At 65.3% G+C, this 11,703-nt stretch overlaps 1 protein-coding gene across 1 annotated transcript in view; it reads left to right on the top strand.

Moving 5' to 3' along the window:
* RABL6 (RAB, member RAS oncogene family like 6) overlaps positions 1 to 11,471 on the top strand; it is a 30,528-nt gene extending 19,057 nt beyond the window's left edge. Inside the window, exons 4-15 of the mRNA XM_007946949.2 lie at positions 1,414 to 1,466; positions 2,243 to 2,334; positions 4,517 to 4,657; positions 4,846 to 4,951; positions 5,944 to 6,047; positions 7,426 to 7,751; positions 8,016 to 8,163; positions 9,121 to 9,336; positions 9,490 to 9,739; positions 10,235 to 10,397; positions 11,093 to 11,151; positions 11,283 to 11,471. Coding sequence (XP_007945140.1) covers positions 1,414 to 1,466; positions 2,243 to 2,334; positions 4,517 to 4,657; positions 4,846 to 4,951; positions 5,944 to 6,047; positions 7,426 to 7,751; positions 8,016 to 8,163; positions 9,121 to 9,336; positions 9,490 to 9,739; positions 10,235 to 10,397; positions 11,093 to 11,151; positions 11,283 to 11,471 — 1,847 coding nt within the window. The remainder of the gene's footprint in view (positions 1 to 1,413; positions 1,467 to 2,242; positions 2,335 to 4,516; positions 4,658 to 4,845; positions 4,952 to 5,943; positions 6,048 to 7,425; positions 7,752 to 8,015; positions 8,164 to 9,120; positions 9,337 to 9,489; positions 9,740 to 10,234; positions 10,398 to 11,092; positions 11,152 to 11,282) is intronic.
* The last annotated feature ends 232 nt before the right edge of the window (positions 11,472 to 11,703 follow it).

The following is an 11,703-nucleotide window of genomic DNA, read 5'->3' as shown; positions in this document are numbered from 1 at the left end:
ACGCGCAGTGCTGACACCGCCCCACACCGGCTCTGAGCCTCGGGGGGTGTGTGTGTGTGCGTGTGTGCAGTGCTGACACCACCCCACTGGCTCTGAGCCTCGGCGTGTATGTGTGTACAGTGCTGACACCACCTCACACCGGCTCTGAGCCTTGGTGTGTGTGTGTGCGTGTGTACAGTGCTGACACCACCCCACACCGGCTCTGAGCCTCGGCGTGTGTGTGTGTGTGCAGTGCTGACACCACTTGTGTGTGGCCGGGTCCATCTAGTACAGGACCCCCGCCTGAGCAGACTCGAGCCTCTCCGCAGCCTGTGGGCTCAGTGGGTGAAGAAAGCCAGCTGGAGGGCACGCCCAGGCCTGAGACTGGGCCTGACCCCAGCTCCATCCCTGTGCTGAGACCGGGCAGAGGTGCAGACCTTCAGGAGGGCCTAGTAGGCCCCCTAGGGACGCTCACTTAGGGCTTCTGGCAGGGTGTGTGCACCTATGTGTGTTTGGCGCCCTTGGGGGCTGGCCCGTGTACCCTCCCAGAGGTGGGGGGACTGTGACCTGGGCTTCTGCCGCTCCTCCAGCCCCACAACGGTTGGGCCTTGGGGACAATTGCCATGTGGCACACACTGCTTCCTCTTCGGGGTGGGACAGCTGAGAGTGGCAGTGACTTTCTGCACCACAGCAGACCTTGCCTCCTTGGCTGCAGCCTCCGGGGTCTGACTTGGGGCGTGGCTTGTCCGGGTATGGAACTTAGTCCTGCCTGGGGCTTCAGTCCCAGCTCTGCTGGCCTCTAAGTTGGGTTGTCTGAGCCCCAGCCACACCACATAGAGGCTTTCTCACTGTGCCTGTCGCTAACCCCCAGATGGCCTGGGCTCCCCAGACTCTGAGGCCTCTTCCTGTCCTGGGTCCTGGCCAGGGGCCCCCACCGTGTCCACTCATCCGGCGTTTAGGTCCCTTGGGGTCGTGGCAGATAGCCATGGGACGTTTCCTCATAGTCAGCGGAGGATGGGCTGGGGGACGCCACCGAGGTGAGGGGTCAGGTCCAGGCCAGGGCGCGGGACCTGGGTCACCTGGGCCGCGTGTCTAGATGGCCGCCTGCCCCGAGCCACGCAGTTGCCGCAGCTCAGCTGCCCGTGTTTGCTCAGCTGGCTCCAGCCCGCCCCAGAGCTGACCCTACCCCACCCCGGCCCGTGAAGCCCTCACAGGTTCCTTTCTCTGGAAGCCATTGTGGACAATGGCACTCGGGTTCCTTATCCCAGGTCCCCCATGGGGCCCCCCTGAGGCTGTGATGAGCAGGTGGCCCGGCCCGGGCTCACCTGAAGGATGCAGTTACAGCCAGGTACCAGGGGGCAGTGGGAGGCAGAGTCCAGGCCTCAGCGATCCTACCCCATGACTTCCCGTCCTGTCTGTCTGTCCATCTATAAGGAAAATGCAAAAAGCGAGGCGACGGCTTGAAAATGGAGAACGACCCTCAGGAGGTGAGCACACACCCGGGCAGCACCTGGGGGCGGGCAAAGGGCAACCCCCAGGAGGTGGGCACACACCCGGGCAGCACCTGGGGGCGGGCAAAGGGCAACCCCCAGGAGGTGGGCACAGACCCGGGCAGCACCTGGGGGCGGGCAAGGGAACAACCCCCAGGAGGTGGGCGCACACCCGGGCAGCACCTGGGGGCGGGCAAGGGAACAGCCCCCAGGAGGTGGGCACAGACCCGGGTACCGGCAAGGGAACAGCCCCAGGAGGTGGGCACAGACCCGGGCAGCACCTGGGGGCGGGCAAGGGAACAACCCCCAGGAGGTGGGCGCACACCCGGGCAGCACCTGGGGGCGGGCAAGGGAACAGCCCCTAGGAGGTGGGCACAGACCCGGGCACCAGCAAGGGAACAGCCCCCAGGTAGTGAGTGCACCGCAGGGGACACAGCTGCCCTGGGCAGGGGGATGGCCAACCTGCTATGGTGCTGTGGTGTGAGGCAGGGGTCCCGAGTGCTGAGTACCACATGCCACCGCCCTAGGGCTGACCCCTGGTGTGGGCGGCGGCAGCCTCTCGGTTGTTAAGTTAGGTGGTGGGTTCTGCCTGCGTCCCGGCCGGGGGCCTGCCAGTGAGCTCTGAGTTGTCTGTGGTCGTGGGCGCCTGTACTGAGGGCTCCAGGCCTGTCTGGCGAGGCTGTCTGCTCAGCTCATGTCCCCGGTTTTCCGGGCTGCTGGGTCTTGTAGCTGCTTGAGGAGCCTGCTCATTTCTGCGTGTCTCCTGTCCGCAGGCTGAGGCCGAGCTGGCCCTGGACGCCGAGTTCCTGGACGTGTACAAGAACTGCAGCGGGGTGGTCATGATGTTTGACATCACCAAGCAGTGGTAAGGGGGCAGCGAGGATCGTGTGACCTCACAAGCCACTGTGGGCAGGCCCAGCGGGAACATGGCTCAGCAGAATGCCGGTGGGCGGGTCACAAGCCAGGTGACAACCCCACAGTCGTCCTGTGAGACACGGCTGGGTCAGGCAGCTCCTCATGCCAGGCAACCCCAGACCACCTCTGTGTTTGGTGGTTCACTGGGACACCCCCCTCCCCGAACCCAGTTTATCCCAGGGAAGGATACAGCATCAGCAAAGGGGCAAGGTGCGTGGGGCAGATGCTGGAGTCCTGTCCCCATGGAACCCCAGGGTGTGCTCACCGCCAGCAGTGAGCTGTGACAGCACCTGGGACATGTTTGCCACTGGAGCCCGCACCCAGGACTCCTCCTGGCACGTCAGAGCCGGACCCAAGACGTGGGGCCTGGGCGGGAGCTGTGCACACGGGCAGCCCAGGCCCAGGAGCCACCAGGGCTGGTCAGGAACATTGGGGACCCTCCGAAACCCACACTGCTCGACACCTCCTCAGGGCGCTGTGTGGACACATATGGCCTCCGAGCAGGAGCCTCTTAGTGACAGGACACTGGGAAGCAGGTCGCTTGTCAGGCCAGACCTGGCTGCCACCTGGTGCTGTCCTCACTGTGAAGACTGTTTTTATCGTGGCTTGTGCACGCCTGCCCGCTAATGGCAGAAACGGCAGAGTTCAGCTCTGCCCCCAAAAGCGCCCGGGAGTTTGGATGACTCTTCCCAGTCTGTCCTTCGTGTCACACACGTGTGGAAATGGTTTCCACAAACTCAGAGGCTCACTGTGAGGGCCTGTGGGCATGCTGCTGTACCAGGGCTCCGGGGTCAGGATGCTGACACCGGCCGAAGTGTGCCACACACTGGGGCCACCGGCCTGGACCCCGATCTGCTCCTGCATCCTGCATCCCGATCTGGCATACAGGCTGCCACCAGCCTCCGCCCCTCAGCTCCCCTGTGATGCCCACTTTAGCTCCTCTGCAGCGCCCTGGCGTCCCCACGAGCAGCCTCCTGAGGCCTGGCAAGGCCATTGTGGCTGGTACTCAGGTGAGAGGCTGGGTGGTCTGAGGCAGTGTGTCAGAGGCAGACAACTAAGAGGACTGCTGGTGGCAAGGCAGCTGCTGGGCACAGGGTGCAGGACTTGGTGCCCAAGACCCAGGAGTCAGGAAAGCAGCAGGCCCTTCCTCAGCAGGAATGGGGGGAGTGAGCCCTCTGTGTGACCTGTGGGCCACATAGCCGGGGTGACTTGTGCCTTCACCTCTGGCCACCGTCGCCTGGCTGCTTGATGGGACGTCAGCTCTGGCCCATGTCCCACAGCACCCCGCCACGTCCCACCAAGGAGAGCAGTGTGGAGAGGAGAGCTCCAGGCAGCTGGCAGCGGAGGCGGGATGGGTCATGGGTACACAGGCAGGTGTGCCCACAAAGCGTGTGGCCCATCCCAGCCACCCCGTGTGGTGTGGATACAGCTGGTGTGTAGGGCCCTCGAGGCAGGGGAACAGGGTGGTAAGACCACTGGGCAGGGTGTCGCAGCTTTGTAGGTGGTCTGCAGATGGTGCTTGGAGAGCAGCGGGGGCTCCTAGCCACCTGTGGCGGGGGGGCTGAGAACCCGCAGCCAGACTGCCCATGACATGGGCCGTGTTAGAGGCCCTTACCCGCACAGCAGGACTCACGGGGGCCTGGAGAGCTGCAGGGGGTGAGTCAGGGCACAGCCACACTCCCCTGCCGGCCTCCTCAGGAGCAAGGGGTCAGCTGGAGGTGCCTGTCACTGCTTCCCCGCCACATGTAAGCTAGGACAGGGCACCTTGCAGAGCAGAACACCCGCAGGGCCACGCCAGCAGGCCCCAGCAAGCTGCAGCAGGTTCTCACACCACAGGCTGTCCCTCAGCCTCGGTAGCATGTGGGCGCCACACAGCAGGGCGTGAGCTCAGCCCCACGCCTCAGGACGTGCACCACCAGGAGACAGGTCCCGACAAGCACACAGCAGTCGGTGGTGTGGACAGTCAGCAGCCATGTTGCAGGACACAGGTGGGCCCTGAGCCCCTGGGGGAGCAGCAAGGCCCGGATCAGGAGGGAGAGCGCCCACAGCCTCGGCCCCCCGCAGGCTCCAGCCTCACCCCCTGCCCTGGGCTCAGGAGGCACGCTGTACCCTCACTGCACCTGTCCCCTCAGGACCTTCAACTACATCCTGCGTGAGCTGCCCAAGGTGCCCACCCACATCCCCGTGTGCGTGCTGGGGAACTACCGCGACATGGGCGAGCACCGGGTCATCTTGCCGGATGACGTGCGTGACCTTATCACCCACCTGGACAGGTGAGTGCGGCTGCTCCCTGGGGCTGGGGGCACGCCTCAGTGGCCTCCCGCTGCACAGAGATGGGCAGCCCTCGCCTTCAGTGGGGCTCAGGGAGGCAGTGGGGTGCCATGTCCCGAGGCTGGCATGGCAGGGCGGTCGCTCAGATGACGCCCCTGCACACATGCTCACACCTTGGTCCTCTGCGCAGACCCCCGGGCTCCTCCTACGTCCACTACGCCGAGTCGTCCATGAGGAACAGCTTCGGCCTCAAGTCCCTGCACAAGTTCCTCAACATCCCCTTCCTGCAGCTGCAGGTGGGCCCCCAACCCCGACCCCAACCCTGACCCTGGGAGGCACACCAAGTGGGCTGGACACCCCCACCCTGACCCCGACCCCGGGAGGCACAGGTGGGCCAGCCCCTCCTCCCCCTACAAGCCCTGGCTAGGCGTCCACAGTTTGTCTCGGGCTGGGCCCTGGGTGGTGGGAAAGCCAGGCCCTTGGGGTATCCAGGTCCCCACAAGTCAAATTGCCTTGTGACAAGGCCACACGTCAATCATTGTCTCAGGGAAAGCTCAGGGACGCCTTCTGTCAGTACCTGTCACCTGGGGGTCCCTGCCAGTCTCTGAAGGACCGTCCTGCTTGGTTTGCTCCATGATGTGAGACCACACGCTTTTGGGTGTCCGGTCGCTGTCTCCCCTCCCCCCCGCACCAACCCAGTTTCTCTTCTGCCTGGCGTCAGCCTCACCCAGCGCAGCATTTGCCCGGAACCCCGTGCCAGGCACACATGCCGCACGGCCCTTCTTTACAGAGCCCTACCCTGTGGGAGACGCACACCTCCCCTGGGTCTACTGGCCTGTCCCTGAACTGGTGGCCGTGTCGCCTGGCACTGGTCTCCTGCACCAGTCACGGCGTGTGTCTGCTAGAGCGTCTCCCCAGGCCTGTGCCATCGAGGGTGGGCCCCATGGGTGGCCCTGCAGCACTTGGCCCCATGAGCCTGAGACACCGGACTTGCCATTTTCTTTAACTTGACTTAAGTTTGAACGGCCAGGTGGATGGCACAGGTCTAGGTGCTGGGTCAGGTTCAGACTCTGCCCGAGGGTCTGTGTGCACCCAGTGCTGCCGTGCCCACCCTCCATCCTAGGCCGAGGCGGGATGATAAGCAGTGACCATCTTAGCGGTGGCAGGGGGAGTGCTGTGTTGTGGCACTGGTACCCCTGCTGTGAGGGCTCTCACATCCCACTGAGGGGCAGGGCGTCCTGGGGACTGGCATGCGGCCCTGGTGCTCAGGCGCCTCTCCGTCCTCCAGAGAGAGACGTTGCTGCGGCAGCTGGAGACCAACCAGCTGGACATCGATGCCACGCTGGAGGAGCTGCTGGTGCAGCAGGAGACTGAGGACCAGAACTACGAGATGTAGGTGGCCGCACTCCGTCGGCCCCACTTGGTTCCCATGTGGGTAGGAGACCCGGGGTCTACACGTGTGAGCACGTCCCTGGGTGGTGATAGTGACACTGCTCGAGTCATGTGCCATCTCAGCTGTAAGCAGGGCTGTGCTCGGGAGTGGGGAGAGAGTGCAGGACCCTGCCCAGGCCTCCCAGGGAGGAGCCTGTGGCCAGCAGCTTTTATTATTACTGTGCAGCGAAACTGATAACCACCGGCGTCTGCAGCTAGGAGATGAAAACTGTCAACGGTGCAGCCCTTCCCTGGAAATTGGGTACTAGGCTCCTTGTCCCCTGGGAGCACTCTCCCTGAGGACCAACAGGGACCCTCTGCACCCCAGACACCTGGGGACCAACAGGGACATTAATTGGCAAGACAGCTGATCCCACAGTGCTCACGGGCTGAGAGTCAGTGGCTGCTGACAGCCACCTGGGTGTGGTGGCAGGGGGCTGGGCCACCAACAGGACATCCGCCTCACCTCACCCTCTCCTGAGCCTGCTGTGGCCATGGGACCTGCTGATGCAGCCACCCCCCGTGTTAGAGCTTGGGGCCCCAAGAGCCCTGCGCTCAGGCTGCGTTCCCAGGGCGCCTGCCCCGAGCACACTGGTGGCAGAAACGGAGCCTTGGCGTTCCTGGAGCCACGGGGGCAGCAGATGTGCGGGAGAGCCGGGCAGCTGTCCCCCACCTTTCCCAGTGCTGCATCACGCTGCTGAGTGCCCTGCCCCAGTCTCCATGGCGACCCCAGCCTCTGGCCAGCAGCACTGCCTGGGGGCCAAGTGGGTAACTCTGGCCGCCTCAGCCTGAGAGCACCAGCCCGTGCAGTGGCAGCAGGTACCCCGGCCCTGAGTGGGCTCACAGCCACTGCTGCTCCTGGGCAGCGGCACCCTGGGCCCCGGGTTGGAGGCCCGCCCTCCGCCCAGTGACCCCACCTGCAGAAAGCCCTGCTCCTGGTGGCTCACACCTGCCAGTGAACAGGAAGTGGCCTGCGCTTCCCGTCCCAGCCATCACCCATGGGCCGTGTCCTCAGTCTGGGGACAAGGGGCAATGTTTGCACCAGGGAGTGGTCTGTGGAGGGCAGGGGAGGCCGCGTCTGGTGAAGGGACTGCTGTCTGTATTGGGGAGGGGCTGTGGGGGGCAGCACCCCACCCACCTGGGCCAGGAGCAGAGACCTGCAGAGGAACTAAGAGGGTCCTGCCATGAGCTCGGTGCTTTGCCATCTGGGTGGTCTTTCCCGGCTCCTGCACAAAACCCAGGACAGCTGCATGGGTGCTGGTGGGGCGGCCGGACCTGCAGGGCTGTGCAGCTCGGGGCAGGGACGATGGGCCCCTCACCCGCTGCCCTCTGCCCCCAGCTTCCTGGAGATGCTGGATGCCCGCAGCCGGGGCCACGTGACCAACGGGCAGAGCCCAGCCTCTGGCTCCCAGTCGCCTGTCGTACCTCCGGGCACCACGTCCACTGGGAGCTCCAGCCCAGGCACGCCCCAGCCTGTCCCGCCACTGCTTGTTGCCCCGTCCGCCTGTCCCTCCCCACCGTCCTGCACGGTCCTCACACCCCCAGCCGAGGCCCTGCTCCCCACCACTGCAGGCCCTGCGCCCCCGGCCCCTCCACAACGGCGTAGCATCATCTCGCGGCTGTTTGGGACCTCACCTGCGGCTGAGCCAGTCCCCTCCCCCCCAGGTAAGCCCTGGCCCCACGAGGCAGCAGGCCCCCCACTGGCTCCTGCCATAGGTGGGCTGTGTCTGTACCGACATCACAGCTTCCGCCACCTTGGGCCTCCCTGACCCAGGTGCACTGTGGCCACAGGTGTGTAGAAGCTCCCACCTTTTGGGTGGTGGCCCCAAGGGCCAGGGCCCCCCTTGCCACCCAGTCCTGGAGGCGCAGCCCTGGATACTAGCCTGGGACAGGGCAGGCGTGGAGGCAAGTTGGGTCCACTGTCCACAGAGCCTGCTCCGTCTGCAGGGGCCCCAGCAAAGGCCCCGAACGTGGATGACTTTATTCCTGAGGATAGCTTGGACCACAGCTTCCTGGAGGACACGGGTCCCCTGAAGGACGAGAAGAAGGCTAAGGGGCCGCCACAGGACAGTGACAGGTAGGGGTGGGGCCGGCTGTGTGTCTGAGAACAGCCAAGGCCGGAGTGGGACAGCCGGGCTCTGCCTGATGGTGTTGGCAGCAGCTCTGACCACCGAGAGAAGGCCTCCTCAGGCTGACTGTTGAAGTCGCTGTCCCCGTGTCCCAGAGGGACACCCGGTGGCACTTGCCACCTGGATGAGGCAAGGGCCTGTCAGTGTGATCCCCACAGGCCCTCCGGTCCTCCAGGCCTGACCACTGCAGGCACCCAGGCAGGTGTAGGGCAGGGCCGCACTCAGGGTTGGGGGCTTGCTCACGGACAGACTGAGGGGAGAGAAGCTGCATCCATGGAGTGGGCGGGGCATCTGGTGCCAACCTCGGGCTCTCCTTCCGCCTGGAGAGTGGGTGTGGAGGGCCCACGGGGCAGGCGTGGAAGGAAGCCTGGGCCACACCTGGCGTTTCCTGGGAGGTTCCACTCACGTTGCAGAGCGGATGCAGGGCAGGCGGGTGCATGTGCCTTACCCGCCCAGCAGCCTCCACTGTGTCCAGCCAGGCCCTGAGCTCACCCCAGGGTCTAACCTGCCCAGCAACTCACACACCTCCAAGATAGGAGCGAAGCCCATCACAGGGCTGGGGCTCCCCGTGCACACTCACGCCACTGCCTGGGGGCCCCTGCCACACCACCTTCTGCTCGGAGCTGCAGAAAGCATGGATCAGACACACTCTGCCCTCTTCCACTGCAGCCTTGCGAGGCTTTCAGGTGCCCGGTCCCAGCCCTGATCGGCCTCGCTGCCCACACACCCTCAGCGTGGGTGTCTCCTGGCTGGACTGCCTCACCGGGTCCCTCCCACAAGCCCTGTGGTCACCCCAAGTTAGCCCCTACTGTGTGACCCCCATGGGAAGGATGGTGTGTGTTGGGACTGCTGGGGGCACTGGAGCCCCACCTGGTGATCTCTGACCACGCCCCCATCCTACGCAGTGACGGGGAGGCCCTAGGCACCAACCCCATGGTGGCAGGTTTCCAGGATGATGTGGACCTGGAGGACAGGCCAGCCGGCAGATCCCTGCCACCCGTGGACCCCCTCCCCAGCCAACATGTCACTCTGTCGAGTGAGGAGGAGGCCGAGGGGCCAGCAGACCCCCCCAAAGCTTCTGTCCTGGTCCCCCAGCCATGCTTAGAGCCAGAGATGAGATGGTACGTGGTGGGGGTCTTTGTCCTCTGGGGCACGGTCCATGGGGGGGTAGAACTGGGGGTGTGACTAGGAAGGGATATATCCAGGACAGCCCTGGACTGAGGCTTCGGGGCCACCAGGCAGGTTTTGTGCACTGAGCCCTTCTGTCTCCAAAGGTCTTCCAAGAAGACCCCAAAGCCCCAGGCACCCTCACAAGCCCTGGAACCGCAGGTGCCGGAGACACACGGTGGGGGCAGGCCCACACTCGCGGTGTCAGCACCCAGGGCTATGGGCCCTTCCCGCAGACCCGACGGGGTGGCATCATCGGAGAGCGACCCCGAGGGGCCCATTGCTGCCCAGATGCTGTCCTTTGTCATGGACGACCCTGACTTCGAGAGTGAAGAGTCGGACGTGAATCGGAGAGTGGTGAGGGCTGCGGGGCAGGAACAGGTGTAGATGGAGGCAGGGCAGCACGGGGGGCCGTATGGGCGGCAGCCCCCGTTGTTGAACACCATTGATCTCAAGGACATGTCCCCCAGGCCTGGGGTGGGGCCAGGGGACCAGGCTGACTCTTGGAGCTGGCCAGAACAACTCCTTTCTCCTGAGGCCCAGCACCCAAGTGCACGGGGCAGGCAGGAGGGTCCTTGCTTGGGACCCTAAGCAGCCAGATGGCCCCGTGAGAGCCCCTGCCTGTCTATCCCAGGAAGTGATCACTCAGGAGAGGTGGGAGGGCAGTGGCCGGGTGGCCCCCGACCTCACCTTGCTTTCCGAGCAGATCCAGGTGGTCAGCCACACCCAGGCCTTGGCTCAAGCGGTGTGGAAGACCCCTCTGTGCATGGGGCCTTTGCAAGGGTCACACGGGTCTGCGTGGCTGGCTTTGGCCGGCACTGACTGGGGTCTACCTGACCTCCCTCCCTCCAGGACAAGTTCCCTGTCCGTGAGGACCTCTCTGACCTGACTGACGAGGACACTGCACCAGCAGAGCCCCCTCGACCCCCTGCTCCCCCCTTCAGACCCAAGAATGACACCGATCTCTTTGGGTTGGGCCTCGGGGCACCAGGCCTGAGGGACAGCAGCACCGAAGGTGGGCTTTCGTCCCAGGGCGTATCTAAGTCCCCCACGTGAGCCGTGTGGTGTCACTCAGTGCACAGGAGCCTTGAGGACAGAGAAGTGGGCCAGGCTGCTCGGGAGGTGGGCACAGAAGGCCCCTGAGCCCCTGTAGGCCCTGACCTCAGGCTGCCCGTCATGTACCTTTTGACCTTGGCTTTCAAAAGGACAGATGAGGGTGCTGGCACTGGCCCGTCCACCGCTCAGGCCACTTGTGCCTGGCCAGCTCATAGATGGCCCCCAGCAGCTGGATGGCCTGGCATATGGTGCAGCAGTGTTTGATATTCAAAAGTGGGGCAGGTGTGCCTTCCTCGGGCTGCACACGTCCCAGTGGGGCAGGCGTGAGGCCGCTACTGCGCCTGTGGTGGGGGCCTCAGCCCGGCACGTGGCCGTGGCACAGCTCCCTACCCGGGGTCGGCCGCCTCTGGGTCACCACACCTGTTTCTGAGGCTCCCTTGTGAGGTGCTGGGCTGAGCGGGCTGCGGGGGTGGGAGCCCTTGGGCCCTTACCCACACGGGGGACTAAGGGACAGTGGCCCTGGAAGAGGGGGCCGGGTCAGGCAGAGGACCCTTCCTCCAGCCGCCACGCCCCTCTTGTTGCGGGGCGGGCCTGTGCCCTTAGGGCCACATCCAGGCCCTGGGGACAGGACAACCGCCGCTGTGTTATCTGCAGATAAGGACAGCAAGCCTCCCTGCCGCGAGAAGAAGAAGAAGAAAAAGAGAAGCAAGGAGGTGGGGCGGGGCAGGCGCGCAGGCGCAGGATCGGGGGGGGCGGAGCGCGGGGGACCCGAGGGGCGGGACCTGCGGGGGCGCGCAGGCGCGGAGCCCGCAACCCGAGGCGCTTGTTCCCGGTCCTGGCCCAGGAGGAAGAAAAGGCTGCGAAGAAGAAGAGCAAGCACCGGAAGAGCAGGGACGAGGGCGAGGACGAGAAGAAGAAGAAAAAGAAGGCGGCTCGGAGCCGGAAGGAGGCCGCAGACGAGCTGGAGGCCTTCCTGGGGGGCGGGGCCCCCGGAAGCCGGCACCGCGGGGGCGGGGACTACGAGGAGCTCTAGGCCGGCGGCTGGCGCGGCACGGTCGGCCAGGGCCGGTCCGCGGCGGGGAAGGCAGCCCAAGGACTGATGCCGCAGGCCTCAGCGTTTCTCAGGGATGTGACTGAGGCCCGCGAGGGACCAGCAGGGCCTGTTCGCGAGCGCGCCTCCCGGCTCGGGTGCCCCGAGTCACTGGCTGCTGCCTGCTCCGGGCGCACGCGCGTTGTCGCGTGGCTGCGTGGGCGGCCCCGCGCGG

This window comes from Orycteropus afer, unplaced genomic scaffold (genome assembly GCF_000298275.1).
Source record: "Orycteropus afer afer isolate SDZICR_OR568_19922 unplaced genomic scaffold, OryAfe1.0 scaffold00174, whole genome shotgun sequence".
In the NCBI taxonomy this organism is placed as follows: Eukaryota; Metazoa; Chordata; class Mammalia; order Tubulidentata; family Orycteropodidae; genus Orycteropus; species Orycteropus afer.
Note: the sequence above shows the minus strand (reverse complement) of the source record. Positions and strands in the feature narration are given on the sequence as shown.